This window comes from Sciurus carolinensis, chromosome 1 (genome assembly GCF_902686445.1).
Source record: "Sciurus carolinensis chromosome 1, mSciCar1.2, whole genome shotgun sequence".
NCBI classification, from domain to species: Eukaryota; Metazoa; Chordata; class Mammalia; order Rodentia; family Sciuridae; genus Sciurus; species Sciurus carolinensis.
In genome coordinates, this window is record NC_062213.1 from 106602442 (window position 1) to 106627422 (window position 24981).

Genomic DNA, 24981 nt, shown 5'->3' on the forward strand with positions numbered 1-24981 from the left:
CCCTCGGGCTAGAGAGCCAGGCACTTCGCTCAGCCTGACTCTGAATAGTCTCCCTTGACCTCTTGCCCACAGGGCTCTATGTGCTGGTTGGAGCTGGGGCCCTGATGATGGCCGTGGGGTTCTTTGGGTGCTGTGGAGCCATGCGGGAGTCACAGTGTGTGCTCGGATCAGTAAGTGGGGCACAGGGGGGTGGGGGTGGGGACACTGGTCTGAAGGGAGTCAGAATGCCTGGCCTGTAGCCCCAGCTCCCCCAGGATTCACTGAGCCCTTGACTCTCACTTCTCTTCCTCAATCTGGAGTTTCTCTGTCTCTTGCATAAGAATAATATTATTTTTGTTCCTGCCTCATATGGAAACTGTGAAAAAAATGAGGTCATTAGTGTAAAGATGTTTAGGAAGGAAAAGTGCATAGTAATTGTATGGGGCGATTATGATATTGTTTTTTAAAAATAATATTTCACTGTGGGTGAGGCATCTAAAAGATTCCTATAGGCAGGAAAGTGCTGTAATCTGCAAGAAGAGCATTTCTGGTTAAGATCAATAACTTAACCAAACATCCTCTGGTGGCTTATTTTAACCACCAACCTCTGGTTCAAAAAAAAAAAATTATTTCAGTTAACTGCTATAAAGCCAATGCCAATGTAGCCTAGGTGAAACAAGAAGAAAGAAGAGGGGTAGGAAGAGAGAAAAATTAGGGACTGGGTCGATAGCTCAGTCGGTAGAGTGCTTGCCTTGTAAGTGCAAGGCCCTGGGTTCGATCCCCCGCACCCAAAAAACAAAAAAAAAAAAATTTTGTATTTCTTCATAGGGAATCTGAAGGATGCTTTGCTTTTATTAGGCAGTCTCTCATTTTTAGTTACTCATTGCAATCTTTGCAGTTTTTGCCTCTGCTGCTTCTGACCTCTTGCTACATAAAAACACCTAATTTGTTTCCTAACCCGTCCATTATTTCTCTCTCCCCTGTTGTTGGACATCTCTCTCTAGTTTATCAATGAACTTGGTTTGATCAAAGGAAACCCAAGACCCAATTAGAAATCTGTCCAGGAGGACACCCCGCTCCCCACAACACACACATACACACACATACACACACATACGCACACACACACACACACACACACACACACACACAACTTCATTCCCCTACCCTCAGAGAAACCTTTCCACATCCTTCTCCCATCCCAGGCCCTATGGTACCTCTCTATCTCCTGACCCTGCTTTATATCTTGATAGAGCCTTTTCGGCTTATCAAGTATTTATTGAGCACATAGGTGCCAGGCACTGACCTGAATGGTCAGACTTCTATGTCACTGTCTGAGATTCTTTTATTCAAATTTTAAATCTTTTATTCATGAATATCTTCCTCTATCCAATGTGAAGTCCATGATAGCAGAGACATTGTGGTTGGCTATAGTATACTAAGAACCAGGGACAGTACCTGGTGCAGAACAGATGCTCAATAAACAATTACTGAGTGAATGAATGAAAAAATGACATAACTGTTGCATAAAGGAGACTAATGAGGCAAATGCTTACTGCTAGATCAGTTCAAACTAATAACCTTGCCTAATGCTTTTTTAATAGAACTGGGGGCAAAGGGACTAAATACATTGAAAAGGTATTAAATTAATGAAATTAGTATTTTCTCTCCTCTACAGTTTTTTACCTGCCTACTGGTGATATTTGCTGCTGAAGTAACCACTGGAGTATTTGCTTTTATAGGCAAGGGTGTAGTAAGTAAAAATTACTTTTTTTGTGGCAAAAGTTGTGAGAATATTGATGTGCAGAGTGTTATTAAAAAATCAAATATGCCCGAAGTTATAGTATGGGCAGAACTTCTTAATCTAGAAGTAGTGCACAGGACTGAGCATATGTATGTACTAGCATGCATACATACACATGCACAGGTGTTTCTAAAGAGATCATTCATAGGATTTATTAGATTTATAATGTGGTTTATGATTTTTTAAATAAGATCACTAGTTTAAGATTATTCCTAGTTCAAAATGAGGCAAGAGTATACACATGAGTAAAAGGGGACCAGGAAGAAAATACATCACCAGTCTGTCTCTGGTCAGACTCATTTGTCCTTAAGGCTCAGCCTGTTCACAGGCTGTGACATTCTTAGAGATTAAAGCTTAACCTACTGTGTGCTCCCAAAGCCAATTTAGATTTGCTGCCCAACTCCAGGTGTCCAAAACAGGTTATCAGAAGAACTCACAGAGAAAGTAGACTTTTAGAAAGATAAACACATTGAGAGGTAGAGAAGATTAGAAGGGAAAAGAAAGAAGAATGGAACTTTAAGAGTGCTGTATTTCAGATTAATTCATGCACCATCAATAATGTGTTCATGAACTTATTTTAGAGTAAAAAAGGATAAACCTGTAAAATAAGATATACCACCTCCTTTGGAATTTTTCTAAAGTAGCTGGTTATATTCATAGGTTACTTTAAACTCAGCTCCATATAGAAGTGAAACTAGATCTTAGGACCTTTTGAGATTCCTATGGATTTGGAGTCACATACTTTTATGCCAGAGGAAGCCTTCTCCAGACTTTATATGGTATTTGAATGCAGAAATTCTCCTTTAGAGATGAACATCTGTTAAACAATACCATGAGAAGACTTGAGTCCTTTTAACCAAGGGGTACCATGATTGCATAGTTCCCAGCCCTGGTTGTACATCAGAATCTTCTGGGTGGAGCCCAGGAATCTGGGGTCCCATTGGGTGCTGAAGCCCTGTCAGGTTTGGAAACCTCCACTCTAAGAAATCTTTCTGGTCTATGGAAACTATTCTTGGGTTAGTCTGTCCTTTCATCCTCAAAAGCATCTTAGAAACTCTAGAATCAACGGGGAATATGCTCAGCAGTAGTGCACTTGCCTAGCATGCACAAGGCCCTGGGTTTGATCCCCAGCATGACGAAAAGAAAAGAAACTCTAGAATCTATTCTGTTCCATATATACAGAATCATCTTAAACATATGGAAAAGCAGTGTTTTTAAGGGGGATAGAACAGGGGATTTTCTTTGATGAAAAGAGAGTGTTTGAAACTCCCCATTCAGCATGACCTCAGTTTTCCTGATATTTTTTTCAGGCTATACGACATGTACAGACCATGTACGAAGAGGCTTATAATGATTACCTTAAAGACAGGGGAAAGGGAAATGGGACTCTTATTACCTTCCACTCAGCAGTAAGTAACTTTACTTCTTCCTTAACCTCATATCTTCTAAAGATCATGTGTGAACCAGGTTCTCTCTGAGCACCTGGATTCAAAATAAAAATAAATTCGGTAAAGGCAAGCAGCAGTCTCCTATTTTAACCTTCATGAGAGCCATAGTTTGCATTCGGTATAGAACCCCAGAGGAGAAAGAGGCCTACCACAGAGTTCACAAGAGGAGGTCAAAAGGAGCATGAACAAGAACACAGAGAAAGCCTCCCAAATAAATGTCAGTATCTCACAAAGGGCAGCATGGTGGTATGACAGAAGCAAGTGTGGCCTTTAAGTCAGGACAGCTAGTTTCCAGCTGCATCTTTGCTACTTAACAACTTTGTGACCCTAAGCAATTTACCGATTCTCCCTGATACACAATCATCTCCCTCATTCGTAAAATGAAGGGTTGCAGGAGAGGCTATTCCTCTGGAGTGTTCTGTGGGACTGTGCTGTCAGTGGAGTGCTCAGAGCTACTTACAGTTAATCAAAGAAGATTGACAGAGGAAGTGGACCAAGCCAGAGTTGTTCTGATTTCTTTGACACTGATATGGAAATGCTATGAACACTTGGGCCAAGTGTTTTCAGGCACTTGGATCTTCTCTGTCACAAAAAAATGTTGGCAGGTTTCCCAGAGACATAAACCAGCACACAGGTCCCTCTGTCTCACAGAGACAGCCCTAAGGCAGGTCACCCATTTGCTAACCAGTCTTACAGTCTAGTTTTTGGACCCCTAGGATTTACTGTGACTACTTCTCTACTGTGACAGCCCCCAGTTAATGAGCCCTTCTCAAAGCTCATAAAACTTTAGCTCCTCAGCAGGTAATATGAATCCCCTTCGGGAAGAAGGACTGTAAAGGCCAGCTTCTGTCTAAAAAGCAGCAATTTTCACGGACACTGTCAATTAGCTTCTTGCCTTGTTTGGGTTGCCTTGAGTCACTTCCTATCGTAAAACTCAGACAGCTTTAAGGAAGTCATTTTCTTGGTTTGCTAGCATGACGATGTGATTCTTCACTCCCTTTCCAGAAATAGCAGTTTGGGTTGTAGAGACCGACCTTGTAACTGCTTTGCTGCCTCGGCACCATAGCCATCACTTCCCCCTCTCATGTCCTAAAGTCTCTTTCTGACTTTCTAGTTTCAGTGCTGTGGAAAAGAAAGCTCTGAACAGGTCCAACCCACATGCCCAAAGGAACTTCTAGGCCACAAGGTGAGCTTCTACCAGGAACCCCCACCTGCCCTGTGTGTGAGCTGGTTTTTGTCCTCAGGGTGGAGGCAGGGAGGCTCAGGTCCTACCTTCCAGGGACCCTAGGAGACCTCTCCCAGTGGATTCTGGGCCTCACCTTTTCCCATGTAAAATAAACCAGTGCTGAGTTGTGGCCTCCTACTACCCTGCAGAATGATGGTATGCTCACTTGCCAGTGATGAGCCTGCATGTTTACGGTATTATGCTCACCAGGATCAGAGGTGAGTGCCCCCAAAATGTTGGTCCACATTTCTCCAGCAGAATCACAGTGCTGATAAATGCTTTCATCTATTAATTGCTGTGTCAGGCATGTTGCCACCCTAAGATGAAAAAGACATGCTCCCTGACCTCAGCAGTCTTGACAACTATTCTAGGGCTCTAGTGCTATGCAAGAGTCTATACAGGATACCATGAAGCACAGCAGAGTTAGGTAAGCTGCATGTAAAAGGTGATCCTTGAATTGAATTTTAACAAAGGAAGGTCATTCTAGGCCCAGAAAGCAGCAAGAACAGAGACATGCTGGTATGAAGCTCCAGGACTGCAGAAGAACAGGGAGCCCAGAGGGAATGGCAATAGACACATTGGGAGAGGCAGGGAAAGCAAGAAAGATGTTGCACCTGGAGGTTTTAGAAAGCCATTGCTTTGAACAGAGAATGAGACATAGTTTTGTATTGTACAAAGAGTACTCAGGCTACCCTGCATGAAGGGTAGAATGGAAGGTTGGAGACTAATAGAGGGAGACCAGTTAGGTGACATTCTTGTAAGAAAGGATGAGGAGCCAAAGCAAGTCACAAACAGTAGTGAAGGAGAGGCAGCGAGATTTTCCAGAAATGCTCAGGAGGTAGAATCAACAGAATGAGTGGAAAGAAGGAGACTTCGTCATAATTCTGCTTGGGTGACTGGATGGATAGGGGCTTCACTCACTGAGAGATGTGAATATAATGACGGGAGCAGATCCTGAAGGCAGATGATAACTTTGGTTTTGACCAAGTTTGTCCTTTAGATACCTGTGGGACTGCCTCAGAGGATGACATAGGTGTAGGAATCTCAGCACGTTGGCAGTATCTGAAGCCCTAGGAGTGAATCAGAACACCCAGGAAGAAAGAAACAGTAAGGACCCTGTTTTTTAAAGGGCAAGCTGAGGACAAGAAACCAGAATAAGAGGTTGTGAAGGAGGAGTCAGAGAGTCAGAGTCCAGACTACAGTTTCTGGGAAGCCAAGGGAGGAGATGGTTTGCCCATAAAGTCAAATGCAGGAAGAGAACAGTTAATGAAGACTGAACATAGTTTGTTGGATTTGTTGCTTAGAGGATCATTGGTGATCTCTGTCACACAGTCTTACTGAAGTAATTGGGAAAAGCACAGGTATAACATGAGAAAGAAAGAGGGAAATAGGAGAATATAGAGACAGTGACATTAATGCCTTTAGGCATTTTGCTGTGAAGGGATGATGAGATGTAAGTTCCAGCTTGTGTCATTAATCACCATTGAACATGTTTTGGGTCCTTCTGAGTAGAATGAAATGAACAAGACACAGCTCCACCCGTAAAGTACTGTCATCCAGCAATGGAGCCATTAGCACCACATAGACTGAGTCAAGGCTACATGAGAGGGAGCCCAGCAGACTCACCTGAACCTGTGGGAGGGTCCCTGATGTGATTATCAGGATGCACTTTGAAGGATGAGTAGGAGTTCAGTAAGCAAACGAAAGAGAGGGATATTCCAGGCAGACAGGGTAGGGCACAGGCTTGGAGGCAAAGGAGGGTAGTTACATTCAAGGAAGTGCAGCATGGAGGAGAGTCGGAAATTCCTCAGGACTGATGACCAGTTAGCCATCGTAGGAAGGGAACTGTCTTCTACATTTCTGGTTCCTCCACCTGTATAGCTATGGTATCATTTATCAATATAATAGGGGATTGTTTAAATAAATGATGATACCTAACCCTAACCTTCATGAGATGAAGATATCATCATATTACATCCACTGAGAATAACAGTTTTAAGGAATGTTATTGAAACAAGACATTTTTGAAATTGTAATATTAAGTTTGAAAGGCACACAATTGAATATAAAGAATGAACTACGTATGTGGGTGTGTTTGTTTAAGAATCACCAAAAATGTTAGTTATCTTGGTGGGAGTACAGATGTTTCTTATTTTCTTTTTTCTAACATACATTTTCCAAATTTCTTCCTTTGTGACTAAATAGTCAATACACGTTTTGTTAGTTTGTTTTTCATAAACAAAAACTGACTATGAAGGAAAGGAGGGACTATGGGCAATCAGAAGGCAGCATTATGAGTATTATTATTTTCTTAGATTGCAGAACTTGAACATGATGTTATTTGGTGAGCTGACATGCCGATGGAGGAGAGGCTTAATGTATAGGAAAGAGGGAAGGTAACTGGCTGCATGGACATCCTGGAGAGATGACAGGGAATGAGACCCAGAGCAGGAAGGAGGTTAACCTTCAACAGAGAAGCTCACCTCTGGCACTAATGAGAGGAAAAGAAGTCAGGAATGATACTGCTATGTCCCCTTTCTATGCTTGCCACCTATGACAGTCCTGGCACTGAAGGAAGGGAGCATGTTAAGAGTTGAGGTGAAGAAGAGGAAGACTGGAAGAAGTGCTTTACGTTGACTCCCAAATTTTCTGCAATATATAAGGAAGCCACAGTCTACAGCAGTGTTTCTGAAACTTTTCCCAGGATGTAATATAATTTTTTGTGAGAACAGAAGAAACCATGTCCTATTGTCTCCATTTCCGCCAACCCATTTCAGGGGCTGATGCAAAGTGGTTGTTCCAGGGATGTTGGTTGAATCAATGAAAAGAGATGTGAGGAAGTGGTGACCTTATGTGGGTATCAGAGGAAGTTGACCAGTGACAAATAAAAGAATCAAGTAGCCTGAGGATACAGTTAGATTGAGAGCATAACTCTATTTAAAAGGACTCCAAATAGATGATTTTAAAACTAGGGAAACAAATAATGGTTACAGGTGATCTGTTTTGCGCTCTGTCCAGTTTTTCCCATGTCCATGATGGTTATTTGAATCCAGGCTTCACAAGCCTCTTATGGGCACAAGGATAGAAACCCACAGTCCACTTTGCCACCAAAAGAGAGAATGGTCCTCTAACTCCCAAGACCTGGCCCACATAGATAGTTTTTCTTTGTTTAAGTCGAACCTATACAGACTTCTTAGTTTCTTAATGGGTAATGCCTAATTTGCATAGTAAATTGGATAAAGTATATAGAAAGTCTTTTAAACTTATGGTTAAATAAGAGGTTCTTATTTTAGGGATATTTATTTTTCTTCACTGAAAGTAAGAAGAAGCCTCAAATTTTCATATGCATCAGATCCCAGAGAAATAGCTTCCTCCAGCCGGATTTCAGGGTTTTGAGCAGCCACTGGCCTAAATAGGGAATCCAAAAGGAGAGGATTGTATTTTTCCCCAAATTGCATTTTTACTTGAAGATTGCCAGGATGATGTTACCCAAGAGGAATGGTTTAAATATGGGCAGAAGCTGACATAGATTAGCTCTCACAGAAGAATGATCTGTAGAGAAGGAAAGAATTGGATGAGGGGGATGATTCACACATACAAGCAGTTTTTATTCCTTCTTCTTCTTCTTCTTCTTTTTTTTTTTAAACAGAATTGCATTGATGAAATTGAGGCCATAATCAGTGTTAAACTCCAGCTCATCGGAATTGTCGGTATTGGAATTGCAGGTCTCACGGTGAGAAAGTTCCAGAATTTACCTTTTTTGCCCTCTTAGGAGCCTTGAACTTTTGCATATGATTTTTCATGAACTGTGAGATGGCAGTCTCTTTTTTATTTTGGGGGGCATCACATCATTTTATTCATTAAATAATCACATCATCATAACAATAACTAAAATAATTAATGATTGCTTAACATAATCAAATCCATAAATAGTGTTCAAATTCCTAATTGTCCTATAGATATACTTAGGTGTAACATTTATGTCAGGATCTTCAGAAACTCAATACATTATAATTGTTGCTTGGAGGAAGTCAGTGGTAGAAGCAGAATAGAATGATGGTAACCAGGGGTTGGGGTGGCAAAAATGAAAATATGTCAGCCAAAGAATGAAAACTTTAAGTTTCAAGGCAAACTGGTTCTGGAGATCTGATGTGCAGCTTGGTGGACATGTAGCTAATAACAATGTGTTTTATATATGAAATTTGCTAACACAGTTTATCTTCAATTCACTCATGACATGTACACTCCCCTTTATCCTTTTCTTTACAGTTTATGGGTTGAAGAAATCAGTCTTTGTTTGTTTTTCCCTGTAGGGTTTGCATTATCTTTATTTTGCTGATTTTTTAAATTATTATTATTTTTATTTAGCTTTTAATTTTATGCAGACTGCATTTTGATTCATTGTACACAAATGGGGTACATCATTTCCTCTCTATGGTTGTACACAATGTAGATTCAGACCATTTGTGTAATCATACATGTACATAGGGTAATGATGTCTGTCTCATTCCACCATTTTTTCATACCCCCTCCCTCTCATTTCCTTCTACATATTCTAAAGTTTCCCCATTATTCTCTCATTTCCCACCCCCCACCCCAATTATATATCATTCTCCACTTATCAGCGAAAACATTTGGCCTTTGGTTTTTTGGGCTTGGCTTATTTCACTTAGCATGATAATCTCCAATTCCATCCATTTATTTGCAAATGTCATAATATTATTCTTCTTTATGGCTGAATAGTATTCCATGGTGTATATATACCAGATTTTCTTTATCCATTCATCTGTTGAAGGGCATCTGGGTTGGTTCCACAATCTAGCTATTGCGAACTGAGCTGTTATAAGCATTGATGTGGCTGTGTCACTGTAGTATGCTGATTTTGTCCATAACATTTCCTATAAATTGGTAGATGGATATAAAGTCATCATATTGTTTCTTTAATTGGCAAGAATATTTCACAAGGAGTACAATATTCCTCTATTAAGAAAGATGCCTATGATATCTCACTTTTTGTAATGTTGATTTTTTTATGTTGAAATAACTCCAGATGTACAGAACAGTTGCAAGAAAAGCGCACACACACACACACACACACACAGACACACACAAACCTATTATTCACTCATAAATCCCGTTCAAGTTTGTTAACTATTCCAATATCCTTTAATACCAAAAGGATTCTTATAATGTGCTTTTAATCCTTTTGAGAAGCTTGACCATAGTTGGGCCTTTTTTTACCTTTATGACTTTAACATTTTTTCAAATTATGGGCTAGTTATTTTGTAGCATTTTCCTCAATTTGGGTTCATCTGCTGTTTCCATATGCTAAGTCTGAGGTTATGAATTTTGTGTAGAAATGTCACAGAAATGGCTCTGCTTTTCTCACTGTACCTCTTGGGTGCCACAAGATGTCATTTTGCCCAAAGGTTGGGAATGTTAAGTGTCATCGCATCAGTAAAGTGGCATCTTCCAAGATCTGCCCATTTTAAACTATTCTTTCTTCCTTCATAGTTAATGTTTTATGGAAAGATACTTTAAGACCATGTAAATATCCTGTTCCACACCCAACTTGGACCCGGTAATTTTATCACCCATTATGTTTCTTAGATGGCAGTATTTTAAAAGAAAATTCTCATAAAGGACAAAGATTTATTTGCAATATATCTTCTAAGAACAAAGTTAATTAAATAATCCATACTTAGTCCTCTAAGATATGATAGGAATTTCAACATTGACCTAATTTTGACCTTGAGTTTATCATTAAAATAACATCTATTTTAAGACCACCACTATTAAATTAGGTAAGTGATTTTCAATTCAAAATAGCATAATATCAGTTTACCTATGATTTGAAGCAGCAGCATAGCACAGTAACTAATAGAGCAAGCTCTGGCATCACAAAATTTGGATTCACCTCCTTGTTCCACTATTTCCAAGCTCTGGAATTGTAGAAGACCTTAATTTCTCTATGCCTCAATTTCCTCATTTGTAAAATGGGCTTTTTGGTGGTACTGGGGATTGAACCCAGGGCCACATGCATATTTAGGCAAGAGCTCTGCCATTAAGCCACATCGCCAAACAGAGTCTCACCAAGTTGCCCAGGATAAACTCGAACTTGTGATCCTCGTGCCTCAGCCTCCTGAGTAGCTATGATTACAGATATGCACCATCACACCCAACTAAAAATAGGGATTTTAATACACCAATTTCATAAGATTGTTGTGAAGATTAAATGGAAGACTACATGTAAAATAGTATTACAAATTAATTTATATAAAGCATCTGGCACATACAGCACTAAATAAATGCCAGCTATTTCTTAGTGTTCTTAAACCCAGAATCCAGGCAAAGAGAATAGCATGTAAGAGAGTGTGAGGCATAATGCCTCCAGGGGTTTGGTACTCCTAAAGCACAAAAGAAGAATATAACAGAGGAGTTGATAGCTGTGGATAGGTAAGTAGGAGTGACCAGATGACACTGGAGGGGTATCAGGTTCACATAATTGAGGTTTTTATGTGCCCTTCTGAGAAGCTGGGATTCATTTTTAAGGAGAGGGGAGACTTTGAGGTTTAGAAAGATGTGATACAGGATCAGGGAAGGGTTGAAGTAAGATGAGATTAGAGTCCAGGAGGCCAGTAAAGAGGTGATTTCCATTGTCCAGAAGTTGGGTGATAAGAACTAATGCCAAGCCAGTCCCCAGACCTCTATAGAGATGCGCTCACAGCCCTCACTAAAGTATGAAAATAGTGAGGAAATCCATGAATAGGTAGTTCTCAGGGGACACACAAGTACTTTTCCCTTTTTCTGTATTTAGAGTACAGAGAGGTGGGACAGTGGTTGAAAAGACTGCTGAGAACCCCCAAAGCCAGCAATATCTGTCAGGTTCCTCCCATCTAATTCAGGGCTAGCTTGGTTGCAATTTCTGCAGCTCCTCAAAGACAATCTTGAGGCAGGTATGTTGAAAACATTCTACATAATAGAAGTATCAAATAAAGCCTAACTATTCTATGAGCTCAACAAATGTGCAGCCTGAAAGAAGTCACCCATGACTCTTGACAGTAGCAGGCTGAGACTGAAGAAATTTCTTTCTGAGGGTATCTCTTCAGAGTACTACTAGGATGAGGTTAGGGTTGTATCCAACCTTATAACCATGGTGTGTTAGTTAATTTTCCATCATTGAGACAGAATACTTCAGATAAACAACTTAAAAGGAGGAAAGTTTATTTTAGTTCAGTTTTGGCAGTTTTAGTCCACGGTCATTTGGCCCCATAGCTCTTTGGGCCTGTAGTGATGCAGAGAATCATGGTGGGGAACATGAGGTGGAACAAAGCTGCTCACTTCATGGCAGCTGGGAAGCAAAGGAAAGGAGTGACCAGGATCCTAATATCCTCTTCAAGAGCATGCCCCTAATGACCTCACTTCCTTCTGTTAGGCCCCATCTCCTAAAGATTCCACCACTTCCTAATAGCTAGGGACCATCCTTCAACACAATTATGCTTTGGGAGATATTTAGTTTTTTGTTTGTTTTAATAAGGTCAGAGTTGCCCAATGTAATCAGTTAACCAAATGTCCATTAGGTGTCTCCCCTGCCACATGCTGGTACTGAGTTCTGACAGCCAGACGCATGAAATCCTTACTGGCTATGCCCTTACTTAAGTCTGCCCTGCTCTTCCAGAACAACTGGTTATTCATGCCTTGTGTTTAGCACTTACAGATCTGAGTCTGACTTATGATGGAATTGAGGAGAGAATCAGTTATGGTGCCAATTTTTAAAAACTAACAATTGACAGTCATTTACAGAAGGGTCAACAGACAGGGTCCACAGGTTCTGCACAATTGCAGGGGAATTGATTGAGGACAGAAAGAATCTTCTTTCATTCTTCTGTTCAAACCATGGAAGTGGACATTGATTTGGTCCAAGTATTTTGCTTTGAAGAGAACTATTCAAGAGGTAGAAAAACTCAGGAAGATCATAGTTCAAACACCTCTGTTTGTGCATTGGTATAAGTATTGAGTTAAACAGTGAAGAATTATTTGAACTTAGAAATAGGCCAGGAATGAAAATATGCCCCACTTTCTAGTATGAATTTAAAGCTTTTCTGGCAATAGAAAACTATTTGGATCATAAGCTTATTTACCAACAAGAAGTTATGAACACATTTTTCAAATGAATACATAAATGAAGATCTAGGATTAACCTGATATATACAATTCCAAAACCAGTTAATGTATCAATCTTTTACAATGATTAAGAACTGTTTTATGAGCTAGAAACAGTCCTTTTCTTAAAACAGAAACTTGTTATTTGTTAACAATAATATAGTAATGCATTTTAAGCAGTAAATAAGGAAGTCTTAGTAGCCATCTTTAAAGAACATATAAACATGCCATTTATAACCAGTATTTATTGATTATAATTATTTTTTATTAACTTGAGTTAGACACCTAGGCAGTTTCGCTGACCTTTTAATCAAATAATACATATTTGAAAGTCACTAATGAGTGTTCCTTCTTGTTTCAGATCTTTGGCATGATATTCAGTATGGTCCTTTGCTGTGCAATACGAAACTCACGAGATGTGATTTGAAGCTACTTCATCATGAAAATTGCAATCTAGTTTTCATACTAAATATCGCAAGAGCTATCTCTCAGCTCATTTTTAATGTTCAAAGGACATTAGAATCTAAAATAATTTACTGTCCAATTGTACATTTGCACATGTATGTACGTCTGACTCATTACTGGTTTACCCCTGAGTGAATGACTGTGTGTTGACTGGGAACATAGTCACACATGAGCTGTGTGTTTCTGGTATATATATATATATCATAGAAATCTCTTTGCTGGGAGTTCCTAATTCTTGTTATGTAAGAGAAACAACCTACTTAACTACCAGAAAAATATCAAATAGCTTTGAGAAACTTTTAAAACCTGGCTGTTCAGAAAGTATGATAATAGTTCAGTTTCTCAGACTTCAGCCGGGAAAATTAGATACATACAGAGAATTTGGGGATTTCTACTTAATGGAAGCAATAAGCTACAGAATTGAGAGATCATGGTGCAGTGTTGAAATTGACTCTGAGTACAAGGGTTTCCTGATTTTTTTTAATATACATTCTCTCCCCAAAACACAGTAAACCAGTTTTAGAACACATCTGTAAAAACTAAATATAGCATGGAAAATCTAATTTGAATAAGTCATGCTTTCCTAGTATTTAAAAACAAAAACAAAACAAAACAAAACAAAAAAACCCTCCCTTTGGAAAGAGTAGTCATGCAGACAATCATGTGCCCTATAAAAGTGTTTTTAGAACTAAAAAAAAAAAACCAAAAAAAAAAAAAACAAAACTGAAAAATTTTTAAGGTAATGATTTCATTCTTATACAAATACATGTAAGTATTGCTTTATCCCTTTACTTTTCTGACTCTGCTCTGAACTACTGCAACCCTCATATCCTCAAAGGGCTTTTATCTCAAACTCTTCTGTATTTCTCCAAATGTAAGAACAGAACAACTAAAGCAAGAAGTCTGGCAGTTGCAAATTGTGGGAAAGAAACTTTTTATTGGCACTGTACCTTTGAAATACCTCATAACTTGAGTTTACATATTTTCCTAATTTTTTGTATTTTTCTTATTTATTCACCTAAAGAATTCTTCATATATTAAGAACTACAGTTTTCACCACTTGAATAAAACAAATTCCTACACATCATAAGCATCCTTGGCCAAACTAAAACAAAGAAAAACATTTCCAAGTTGTATACCCACAACAAAGACAAGTTAAGGAAACAAAATGTTTATATACAAACGTATGCAATACAAATATATTCCTTTCTATGCAAGTCCCCTGTGAAAAAAAAATGTTCAGGTTTTTTCTTTTTTGGTCTTATTTCTTGATTTCAAGTAAGGGAATCCATATTTAGGACCTAAATTGGCATATTTGTCAGTAATTTTTAACAACTTGTTATATTTAGTAAATCATGAATTTTTTTAAAATTGCATTTCAAAAGATCACACAAAAATGAAAATGTGTGGGACTTTGGAAATTCCCAAGTGAGCTTCTATGCATGTGTGTACTGAGAGAAAGTGCCATGTTCCCAAAAACAAAACATTTTGCTGAAAAGATGTAACTGCTCAAAGTAGTGGTTATGGAGCACCACACTTCTTTCAACCATACTTGCTATTTCTATGGAGGAAAACTTCTAGGAAAAGAAAAAGTCAGATTGGAAGCAAGCTAAAAACTTAATTGTGCATGGCTACTTTGCTGTATTTGTGGCAAAAAAAAAAGAGATTATTTTAAGAAAATCACTTCATGAAATAAATATTTGCATCCCAGTAGTTGACAAATGTCAACTTTTAAGCAAAGGTTCATAACTTTAGTTCATCTATCTGCCTAAAAGACAGGAAACAGGCCCAAGTGTGTACTCAGGTCCCTCCAGCTCAGAATTATCTCAGATTCCACAAAAATAAATTTCATTCCATGTCTGAATTAACAATCTTAAAGAAGACTACAGTAATTAAAATGGAAGAGTAGAAATATATTAATTTTTTAAATGTTTTTAAAATTTTTTTAAGTAAAAGATTAGAAATCTGTTTCACATATGATTAACATGCCCCTTTAGGGGGTTAAGCTTTCCAAAATAAGTGCCATAGGTAAAGTTAGAAAATTCCACTGCTGAGCGAGAGTAGATTTTATATGTGTGTGTATATATATACATATATATGTGTGTGTATATATATACACACACACACAGAGACATAGTTTCATATAGATAGAAAATCCCTATATACCTGAATCTCTCTATGAAAACATTTGAGTATATATATCTATAATTTGAATATATGTACATATATATGTATGTGCACGTATATGTGTGCATATATATCTATATATGTATATATAGATATCTATACATATGCGCACACTTACAAGTTCTTTCAGTTATTTGTTTACCTGAACTGATTGGAGATCAGACATAAACGTTTTCTTAAATCCCTGGTGCCAAAGCACTGAATTAGAACTTCTTAATGATGAAATATTTTAAGTTATTTTAAATTAAATTTTCTATGTATTGAACTGCTTGTCTGAGTTATCTTAAAATCTTTGTATATCTTTTTACACACCTTTACATGACTTATTTAAATGTTTGTAACTATCAATAACCAAACAATATGGTATTTGAAACAACTGGTTATCCTATGTTATTAGGAGCTGAATAACTTTAAATGCAACATCCTAAAGACTTTCATTGCATATTGTTGTATTTCAACTATTATTTTTTTCATCCAAATTGTACCTCTCCAGAATAGCTTCTTTGTAATCTGTGGCTTAATCTGTAAGATTGTACAATGACTCAGGGTCCAATATGGTCCTTGATACAGTCAATGACAAGGTTGTTCTCCTTTATTTGTAAGCAGTGCTTAATAGGCTTGGCTGGGTGAGATGAGGCTGCTGGGAAGATGGGCGAAGGGGACAGCAACTTTTCTAAAGTAAGTTTAACAAAGATTAAAAAGAAGAGCCACCGGCTGGGAATATAGCTCAGTTGGTAGAGTGCTTGCCTCACAAGCACAAGACCCTGGATTCAAACCCCAGCACCACGAATTAAAAAAAAAAAAAAAAAAAAAAAAAGAGCCACAGTCCTGTCACGGATAAAAAGGTGCTTTCCATTGCTCTGGGGGCAGCCATTGAGGCTTCAATAGGTGCATATTAGAACCTTCCTGGTTCATGGACTCCTTGCCATCCTCTTTGACTACCAGCTAAATTTCAGCAACCCAGTTTTCCCAAAAACTGTGGGAGAACACTCAAGGGCCCTTGAAGTTAGTTGTATCTTCGTTTGGGTTCATCAAAATCAACTTCGTGTTAATGTGTATTTTAAGAGGGATGAAAGTTTTTCTCCTTCTTTCAACATGATTCTTCATTTTTTGCTTTAAATATATAGGTACATAGTATTTGTCAGTATCCTTTTAAAGGTGAAATACAGAATGTTATTAATTTTTGGTATCCTTATTATAACAACAAAAGTGAAATACATTCCAGGAACCCACTGTTCAGATGGCTATCTCCTGGAAATAGAAGAAGCATGAAGGATAGAAGTAACATGTCCTGTATGATGCAAAGTGTCATCAATGCTGATTTCATAAAGTGCTTAGCTAATGTGACAGAAACCCTTCCAAAGCTTTCATTTTTGTTTTGGGGGGTTTCCTTCTGTGTAATTTATGCTGGTTTTATTTATATTAAATAATAGAAATTAGGCACAATGTCACACACCTGTAATTCCAGCAATTGGGAAAGCTGCAGCAGGAGAATCACAAGTTTGAGGCCATCCTGGGCAATTTAGTGAGAACTTATCTCAAAACAAAACTTAAAAAAAAAAAAAGGTTGGTACATAATTCAGTGGTAGAGCACCCCTGCATTCAATCCCCAGTACTGCAATAAATAGTAGAAATTTAAATCAAATTAAAACAAATAACTAATATAAAGTGCTTAGTACATCTGGCAACTAGTGAATATGAGCTATTTCTATAATTATTATGTTGATTCTCTTGAGTTTTGTTAACTATAAATCATTTTCTAAAAATCATAGAACTGAAGATACTTCTGTATGATACTAATTATATGAGCATATTCATTTGTTGAATTACTGAATAGCATTTGATAGATTTCACAATCCTATTTTAATTCAAAAACTTGGTATCAATAGCCAAAGTCCCTATACTTTTCTCTGGGCCTGCTCTACATTGTAAGACGCAGCTCACATTAATATTGAAATTGTTTTTAACTTTGGGATTACTATTTTGTGCATTATGGAACACTTTATAGGAATACTGATATGGTATGATGGGCAAGACAAGTGTGCTGTCAGGGAGCTTAGAGTGAAGAAAAGCAGGTGGGTATGTTGAGATAAATACTATGATCATCCTTAACCCAGAGAAGACCCACTCAAACTTGGAAAGAATGGGGAGAGATATCTCCTGAATGTTAGGGTCTCTAAACTGATGTTAAAAACCCCTTATCCAAATCAAAAGTGGAAGGGGAAGAGGAAAAAAGCAGAGGATTTGTATGGGAAGCATGCCGAAGACCCTGAAACACAGAAAGCATGAAAACATTGAAGGAGGGCATGTCAACAGCTAATGATATAAAGGCCCCTGTTAAACTATATTTAAGGATTGTCTGTCTGAGGTCATGGGGGAATTTTTAAACAGTGACAGAAAACCAAACTTGAATCTTCTGTTGTTGTTTTTACTATTATATAATCATACAAGCATGGAATGTAATTTGCTGCATTTTGGTCCCCAGTATTTCTTCTTTCCCTTCACTCCTTCCTCCCTGTTTCCTTCCTCTACTCTACTGACCTTCCTCCTATTTATCATTTCTTCTAAATTAGTGCTTTATAGATATACATAAAGGTAAAGATCACTAGGCTTAAATATAAGGAGTGAGTGGATGGCAAAGATCTGAGTCATAAGGATTTCTAACTAATGTACTGGAGACACTCATAAGAAGCAGACTTAAGAGAAATTAGATTTGAGGAATCAGAGAAAGAGAGGAACCTAGATTAATTCTCAGGTTTCTGACTCAGTAACTGGAAAATAGTGCTGCACAGGAAGAATAGTAGATTGAACCAGAGATGCAGAAGATGACTCCAGGACATCCAAAAGAACATATAAACAGGCACTGATACACAGTGCCTGTTTTAGTCTGCACTAAAACTGCAGTTCAGGAATCATCCACATAAAAGGGATAGTGCTGACATTTGAACAAGATGAGCCACCTCTCATGATTAAATCCCCAGTGAAAAAATCAAACTGAAAAAAATTAGAATCCTATACTCTATTAGAAGTCTACAACAAGTCTTTACTCCTCACCCATTTCTTAATCTCAGGCCAGAGAGTCTCTTTGAGCTTCCTATGTTCCTTTAATAGCTACCATCTAACATCTAAATGCAACTCTAACTAGTTAAGCAGTAAAGGAAAGTTATAGTTTAAGTGGGAAGCCAACTTCAGATTACTGAAATGGGTGTAATTCCTTAGGACACCCAAGAATGAATTCATACAAAGCCAAGTTTCTTATATGCCCTACATTTAACAGTGTCCAAATGGTCAATAGAACAGATAAGATTCAAACAGTTAATAGAACAGATAAGATTATTATAGCTCTAGCCCTTCTTTCACCAAGTTTAGAATTTTCACTCCTATGGCATCAAGCAAAATTACTAAGAAAAACAGTCCAGACCTAAATCACCATTGTCAGCTAAAGACCATAGCATAGATTTTGAGTCATTTTGGAGAAGAAGGGTAGAAAGAAAAGGGATGAAAAAATTAGAAAAGGTTGATTTCACCCTCATTAAGATAAATTATAAATGCCATAGCTATATTATATTGTGAATACAGATATGTGACTTCCACTGGGAAGCACAGAGGTCAAGGAAGATCAAGACTAAAAGGTGTCCAGAGTATCAAAACATTTGTTACTCACTGTTGCTCTTACTAAAACAGTTTCAAGGGAGTAGAAGCCAAATTGTAGTGGACTGAGAAGAGAATGCAAAGTGAGGAAGTAGATGGTTAATATAACTGACTCTTTTACAAAAAAACTTGGCATAAGAATTCAAGGTGTGAGGGGGCAAATAATTAGAAGATTATAGAAGGTCAAGAGAAGGTTGTTTTCTCTCTCTCTCTGTCTCTCTCTTTTTTTTTTTTTTTTTTTAGGATGGGAAGAGATCTATGGATGCTTCACACTGAAGACGTGTCAAAAAAGAGGAAGTAGGAAAGAATACAGGAGGAAACAGTAAGGTGCTGGAGGAGATGGGGGGATGGGATCAGGAACATCTTCTGAAACTAGTGGGAAAGATGCTACATCAGTAAGAACCTTTCAAGTGAAGTGTCAGAAACACAAATCTAGTTGCAGAAGAGGAAATGAAAGGTTTAAGGGTGAAGTTTTAAGGTGAAAGTAAAGGTTTAAGGAATGAACTGTGGCTCAATCCATTTGAACTGAAAGTTCAAACAACTTGAACTGAAACTATGAGTAAGAAGAACCCCCAAAGAAAAAGGTGCAACTATCTGAAGCAGGGACATGGATGCTAAGCTGACAGAGACAGCAGGTGAAAGGAGAAAGCAGAAGTAGAAAACATGAGACAGAAATGTCTTAAAAAATAAAAATGAATTAACTAGGACTGCTGAGAGGGTAAAGGAAAACTCAACATTGAACAAAAGGATTGGAGTGGAAGTTACCTTGATAAAAGAATTTTTATTGCACTTAGACTGTATTGGACAAATATAGGATAGTCTTTTTGAGGTCAAGTCTACAAGCCACTAGACTTCTCTCACTTCAATCATCTGTTGAAACCAAACTCTCACAGAGTTTCTAAGGCAGGAAAAGAAAATAAAGAGCCATTTACTAAGCATATTCACCAGAAAACAATATTTCAATATTAATGAAGGTTTAGATTAAAATTTAGGATGGTTCTACTCATTTAAATCCCTTAGCACTTACCTCCATCCCTAAAATCTTTCATAATTGTACTAATTTTTCATGTTATAGAAAGTGAATGTGATATCAAAAACCAAACAGCACAAGTTGCTTTTTGTACAAATGCTGGAAAGTATCTCCTGTTACTTCAAGGACTATGAAGGATTTAGACTTCCACATGTAAAATGATCGTGGCCTCTTTTCTAGGCTTTGTAAATTGACCTTTTGGGATATAACTTTCATAGGTCAGTTGACCCACCAAAGTAATTAAATTAAAGAGTTCCCATACTCTCCTGAGTTTTGGTGGAGTTTTATCCTGTGCATTTGAATGAGTAGAATAAAGCTTTATATTGTAGATTTCACATATTCCTTACTCCCCGCCCTATTCCGGCCCAGCTTCTAACCTTTGGAAGAAAATGTCTCTGGTACCCTGATGCTATGTGTTCCTTCAGCTTCTGGTCACATTGCTTTCTCTTCATTGCTGCAGTGGACCCACATTCACTTTCTCTGTCATGACAAACCTCCTGGCCCTCTGTTAGGAAGACCTGCTTAAATCTGGCTTTCACTAGCACTGCATGTCTCTGTTCTCTATTTTACCTCCATTCTGCTCTTTCATGTGAAAACCACAAAAGGCTTTTTCACTCACCTTTTCTTAAGCTCCTTAAGCTCTCTAATGCCTGTGTGGGCATGCACATGGATGAAATAATACTCAAGATATATACAAGGTATTGTCAAATATAATGATGTTTTATTAGTTTTTTTTTTTTCCTCCAGGTAAACACATTTAGCCAAATTGCAAATTATATTGCTATTAAAGCTAGACAGAAAATCCCAGGAGATAGGACTTCTGAGGTTTGGTGCAGTAGTTTGTCTTGATGGCCTCATGTACACAGTCACTATAGTCAGTGTTACACTTCCCGCATTTGCAGCTTACAGCTACAGGGTAGGAGAAATAGGGAGTAACATGGTGTGGGCATCCTGGTATTTCTACAGTCCTGTAGATGAAGTCTCTGTATGTACAAACATCCTGGGAAAGGGCATATTTGGGGAGAAACAGCTTGCCATTTATATCCTGAGAAAAAATAGAAAAGAGAGCATAAAGTAATAGGACTTCAAAAAACATATAGATGGTGGAAACGGATGAAAGTCAATTCACTATATTTCTTTGTAACAAATAACAACTAGGCAAGGATTCCTTAACCCTATTCCCCAGTAACAACACATCTACATCCATCTGAATCCTACAGAGACAAAACTGATACCTTCCTCTCTTTTATCCTTGATCGTGGGAACAAGATAGGTTTAAACAAATATGGGTAGCAAAACTATTATAAATTTATCTGTACCCCTTTTACTGAGTAGATCCACATAGTATTGTAAACTGTGTGCTCTACTTTCAAGAAGCCAATAATCATTGGATTTTAAAAATGAGGTTGTGATTTACCTCATTTCCTTCACAGATAGGAATGAACTGCTTCTATGTTTATATAATTTACGTCTAAAAGAAATGAGATGAACTACATACCCGTGTCATACAATATCCAGCACAGATGGTGGTGTTGATGGTTAGGCAATAAGCACACTCTCTCCTATCGATATGCATTGTATACTCCGTTGGAATACAAAAAGTCATTGCTTGCCCACATGCAAGACCAAAGAGCATGGACATCAGGAAGATAGCAGTCATGCTAAAATCAAAGATAAAAGTTAAAAACCTATTACATATATTCTTTCAGAACATTTGGAAAGCACATTTGGGAAAAGCTGAGATTTTTTACATATTTAACACTCTCAAACCTTATGATATATACTTTGATGTGGCTATGATTCACATACTCATAGTATAGGAGCTCAGTAGTGGTCCTGCTTGCAAGTGCCACAAAGCTTGCCAGAAGCAAAATGGCAAGCCTGAAGTTAACACAACAGAAAAATGACAGAGATGTATATGGGAATCAAATGGAAAATAATTCATTCAGTAGAAATATAATCCAAATAACTACCTTTAAAAGAAGTCAGTTAACAGTTATGCTTCAGGAAGGACTTTCCCAGAATTGTAGTTTTCTAAAAATTCTGGCCCAATAGCTTAAAAGGCCAACAAATATTTTGGTCATAATCAGGAAAAAACTAAAGTAACCAAAAAAAGCATAACCAAATTTTAGTACCATCCCAGTGCAAATAATCTTGCATATAATTAATTCCACACATTTCCAGTCAAGGAAGATACCATGAAGCTAGAAAAAGTCCAGAAAAAGTAAACTAAAATTACCACTAGTGTTAAGGGGCTAACCCAGAAATCTAGGAACCACCTTCTGAACCCTCAGACTATTCCTTTAAGATTGAAAGAAGCAGAGTTGGAACAAATAAAAGATTATTTTACACAGAAGATATATGAAACTCATTATCTCAAATAGAAGGTAAGGCAAATATATAGTTTGATACAATGAAAATAATACAATCAATGGTGATTGATCTATTATGAGTTAGCCAGAAATACTAAATATTTTTTGGTTGCATGGGAAACAACAGAGGATTCTGAGGCAGAAGTAGAACATGCATCTCAATAGAGCCTGTCTAATGGAGAACTTGTTCACTACCAATTGGACATTGTAATGATTTGGATAATGTTATGACATAATTATTTTAATTTTGCTACTGAGAGAGGGTAATCAAATTTCAGACTTTGGGATGTAGGTTGATCACTTCAAAGATTAAGAAGATTTTTTCATTTTACTAATATTGTACAGCTAACTAGGTGTGTGTTGTGTGGTTTTTTTTTCCTTCTCAGGTATCATTGTCAGTAAAGAAAATGCACCCGGTAATGGAAATAGTATTATCTATGAACACAAAGATGTTTTCTCATTCTATTAAATAATTATTTGCTAAGCATTTTTATTCAATCATCAAAAAAGTTTCAAGATTTTCTCAAATCTTTCAATCATATCCAAACAGTATTTTTAAGCTAAAACCTCTGCTTACTGAAACTCATACACTCAAACCTCAGTTAACTAAAATTTGTCTTCAATAAACTTGTAAGAAAAAAATGAAGACCACATTTCACAGGTAACCAGGGATTTATCTTAAATGTCAACTTCTAAAGACTAGTGGTCATTCAACCAATTTTTTATTCCTAGAATGAGAACTGAAGATAAATTGGATAAATATATAGTGAGCATCTGAGTCAGGCACTAAGAGACACAAAATGGATAATATATGGTTTCTGATCTAAAGGACTGACAGTCCAATGGTGGAGTTAAATATGAACTCAACACCAATTGTTCTAAGTTCTTTGAAAGAGTTCAACTTACAACTCTGAAACTCACAATTATCAAGGATTTCCTTAGGTATACTACACTTACTTGTGACTAGAAAAGGAAGTGAACTAAATCATTTTAAGAAGAAGTACTGGTGAACTCTTAAGTAAAATATTGCCCATTCAAGCATTCCTTGTAGACTTTTTTGGTATTTGATTTAGGAAGCAAAAACATAAGAATTCAGGGGCTAGTGTTATACCTCAATGGTAGAGCACTCACCTAGCACATGTGAGGTACTAGGTTTCATCCTCAGCATCACAAAAAAATAAATAAAATAAAATAAATGTATTGTGTCATCTACAACTAAAAATAAAAAACACAATAATTCCTGTGGTCTTGTTTTTTGCAGTGCTGGGAATCAAACCAGGACCTCATGTATGCCTGGCAACCTGTTCTACTGGCGATCTGCTCTACCACTGAGCTGCAATTCTAGCCCCCTGTTCCATAAAAAGGAATTCCCTGTTTATGGAAACAGATTTTCTTAAGTGTTTCACACACATGAGTTCCCTCTATGATATAGAGTTGGTTTCATTATTTTAGAGCCACAGACCTAGAGTATCCTCTGCAGGATTTTAAAAATATGAACCAGGTAAATTATATAAAACACTCACCCATCATGATCACATAGTTCTTGTCTGGGCAGCTATCTACTGATTTTTACCATAGGAAATAATTAACCTCTAGCTCTACAATTCTATATAAAAGAGATTTGTGGTGACCAAGTGGTAAAAATAGAAATTAAGCAACAGAATTCTCCCATGGATCTATGAGAAATTGACTAAAACATTTCATCTGTCTAAGCCTGGTTTCCCCCATTTGTGAAATAGAAACAGACAAATACACTTGATCCCCTTTAAAAGTCTAGGATTAAAAATTGTGTTATGAGGGGCTGGGGAGATAGCTCAGTCGGTAGAGTGCTTGCCTTGTAAGCACAAGGCCCTGGGTTCGATCCCCAGCACCCCCCAAAAAAAATTGTGTTATGGTGCTAGAGTTGTTACTCAGTGGTTAGAGCACTTGCCTAGCATGTGTGAGGCACTGGGTTCAATTCTCAGCACCACACATAAATAAACAAATTAAATAAAGGTCCATCAACAACTAAAAAATATTTTTAAAATTGTGTTTTAACCTTTTCTCATTGTTGCCCTATTCACATTTTTTGAAGTTCCTCTTATAAATGCAGAACTTTAAACTAATGAAAGTAAAATATTTGAAGTGTTGAATTATTAGCCATTATAGTGATAAAACTTTTGTGGATATATAGAAAGTAAGAACTATTTCTCCTTTACTTCTTTATTGGAATTAAAACTTCACCATCACAATCTTTCTGAACTTCAGTTTACTCATCTATGAAAGAAAGGCTTAGAACCAGAAGATGATCACAAAGTTTTCTGTATCACAAATAGTCTGTGATTTTATGTGATTTCAGGAAGGACCTAAAGAATGAGATGCCTTCTTCAGCATCATGACTATATTATGTCCCCACTTGCAATGTTTTTTTTTCTTACTTCAAGACAATATTATTTCTTTTACTCCTTTCTCTCTTTTCTCTTTTCATTCTCACTACTTTCATTCTTAATAAATGTTTCTCTGTGCAATCTTTTCTTTCCATATTCCTCATTATACCACAAAAAGAATCAATGGCTGCCAGGAACAGTGGTGGTGCACACCTGTAATCCCAGCAATTTGGGAGGCTGAGGCAGGAGGATCACAGGTTCAAGACAACCTTGGCAACTAAGCAAAACCCT

At 37.4% G+C, this 24981-nt stretch overlaps 2 protein-coding genes and 1 non-coding gene across 6 annotated transcripts in view; 2 read left to right on the forward strand and 1 right to left on the reverse strand.

The window, feature by feature from the left end:
* Tspan2 (tetraspanin 2) overlaps positions 1 to 13807 on the forward strand; it is a 41996-nt gene extending 28189 nt beyond the window's left edge. The window contains exons 3-8 of one of the 4 annotated variants that reach the window (XM_047521597.1): positions 73 to 170; positions 1658 to 1732; positions 3094 to 3192; positions 4346 to 4417; positions 8106 to 8189; positions 12981 to 13807. In XM_047521597.1, coding sequence (XP_047377553.1) covers positions 73 to 170; positions 1658 to 1732; positions 3094 to 3192; positions 4346 to 4417; positions 8106 to 8189; positions 12981 to 13046 — 494 coding nt within the window. In that variant the 3' untranslated portion in view covers positions 13047 to 13807. Of the gene's footprint in view, positions 1 to 72; positions 171 to 1657; positions 1733 to 3093; positions 3193 to 4345; positions 4418 to 4605; positions 4675 to 6771; positions 8044 to 8105; positions 8190 to 12980 lie in introns of those variants that run through there. The other 3 variants (XM_047521615.1, XM_047521620.1, XM_047521606.1) reach the window with 3 other exon arrangements.
* A 6935-nt stretch (positions 13808 to 20742) lies between these two features.
* On the reverse strand, positions 20743 to 21612 carry Tshb (thyroid stimulating hormone subunit beta). Its single transcript, XM_047526095.1, has 2 exons — positions 21451 to 21612; positions 20743 to 20997 (listed from the first exon to the last, which is right to left on the reverse strand). The coding sequence occupies exons 1-2, from the start codon at positions 21610 to 21612 to the stop codon at positions 20743 to 20745; spliced, it is 417 nt and encodes a 138-aa protein (XP_047382051.1).
* Positions 21613 to 24127: 2515 nt separating this feature from the next.
* On the forward strand, positions 24128 to 24201 carry Trnat-ugu (transfer RNA threonine (anticodon UGU)). The gene has a single exon. It is a non-coding gene; the product is annotated as a tRNA-Thr (tRNA).
* The last annotated feature ends 780 nt before the right edge of the window (positions 24202 to 24981 follow it).

Coding starts and splice junctions, on each gene's coding strand:
- Tshb (XM_047526095.1), bottom strand. CDS start 21,612: ATGACTGCTATCTTCCTGATGTCCATGCTCTTTGGTCTTGCATGTGGG. Junction 20,998..21,450: donor CTGGATATTGTATGACACGG/GTATGTAGTTCA, acceptor ATTTTTTCTCAG/GATATAAATGGCAAGCTGTT.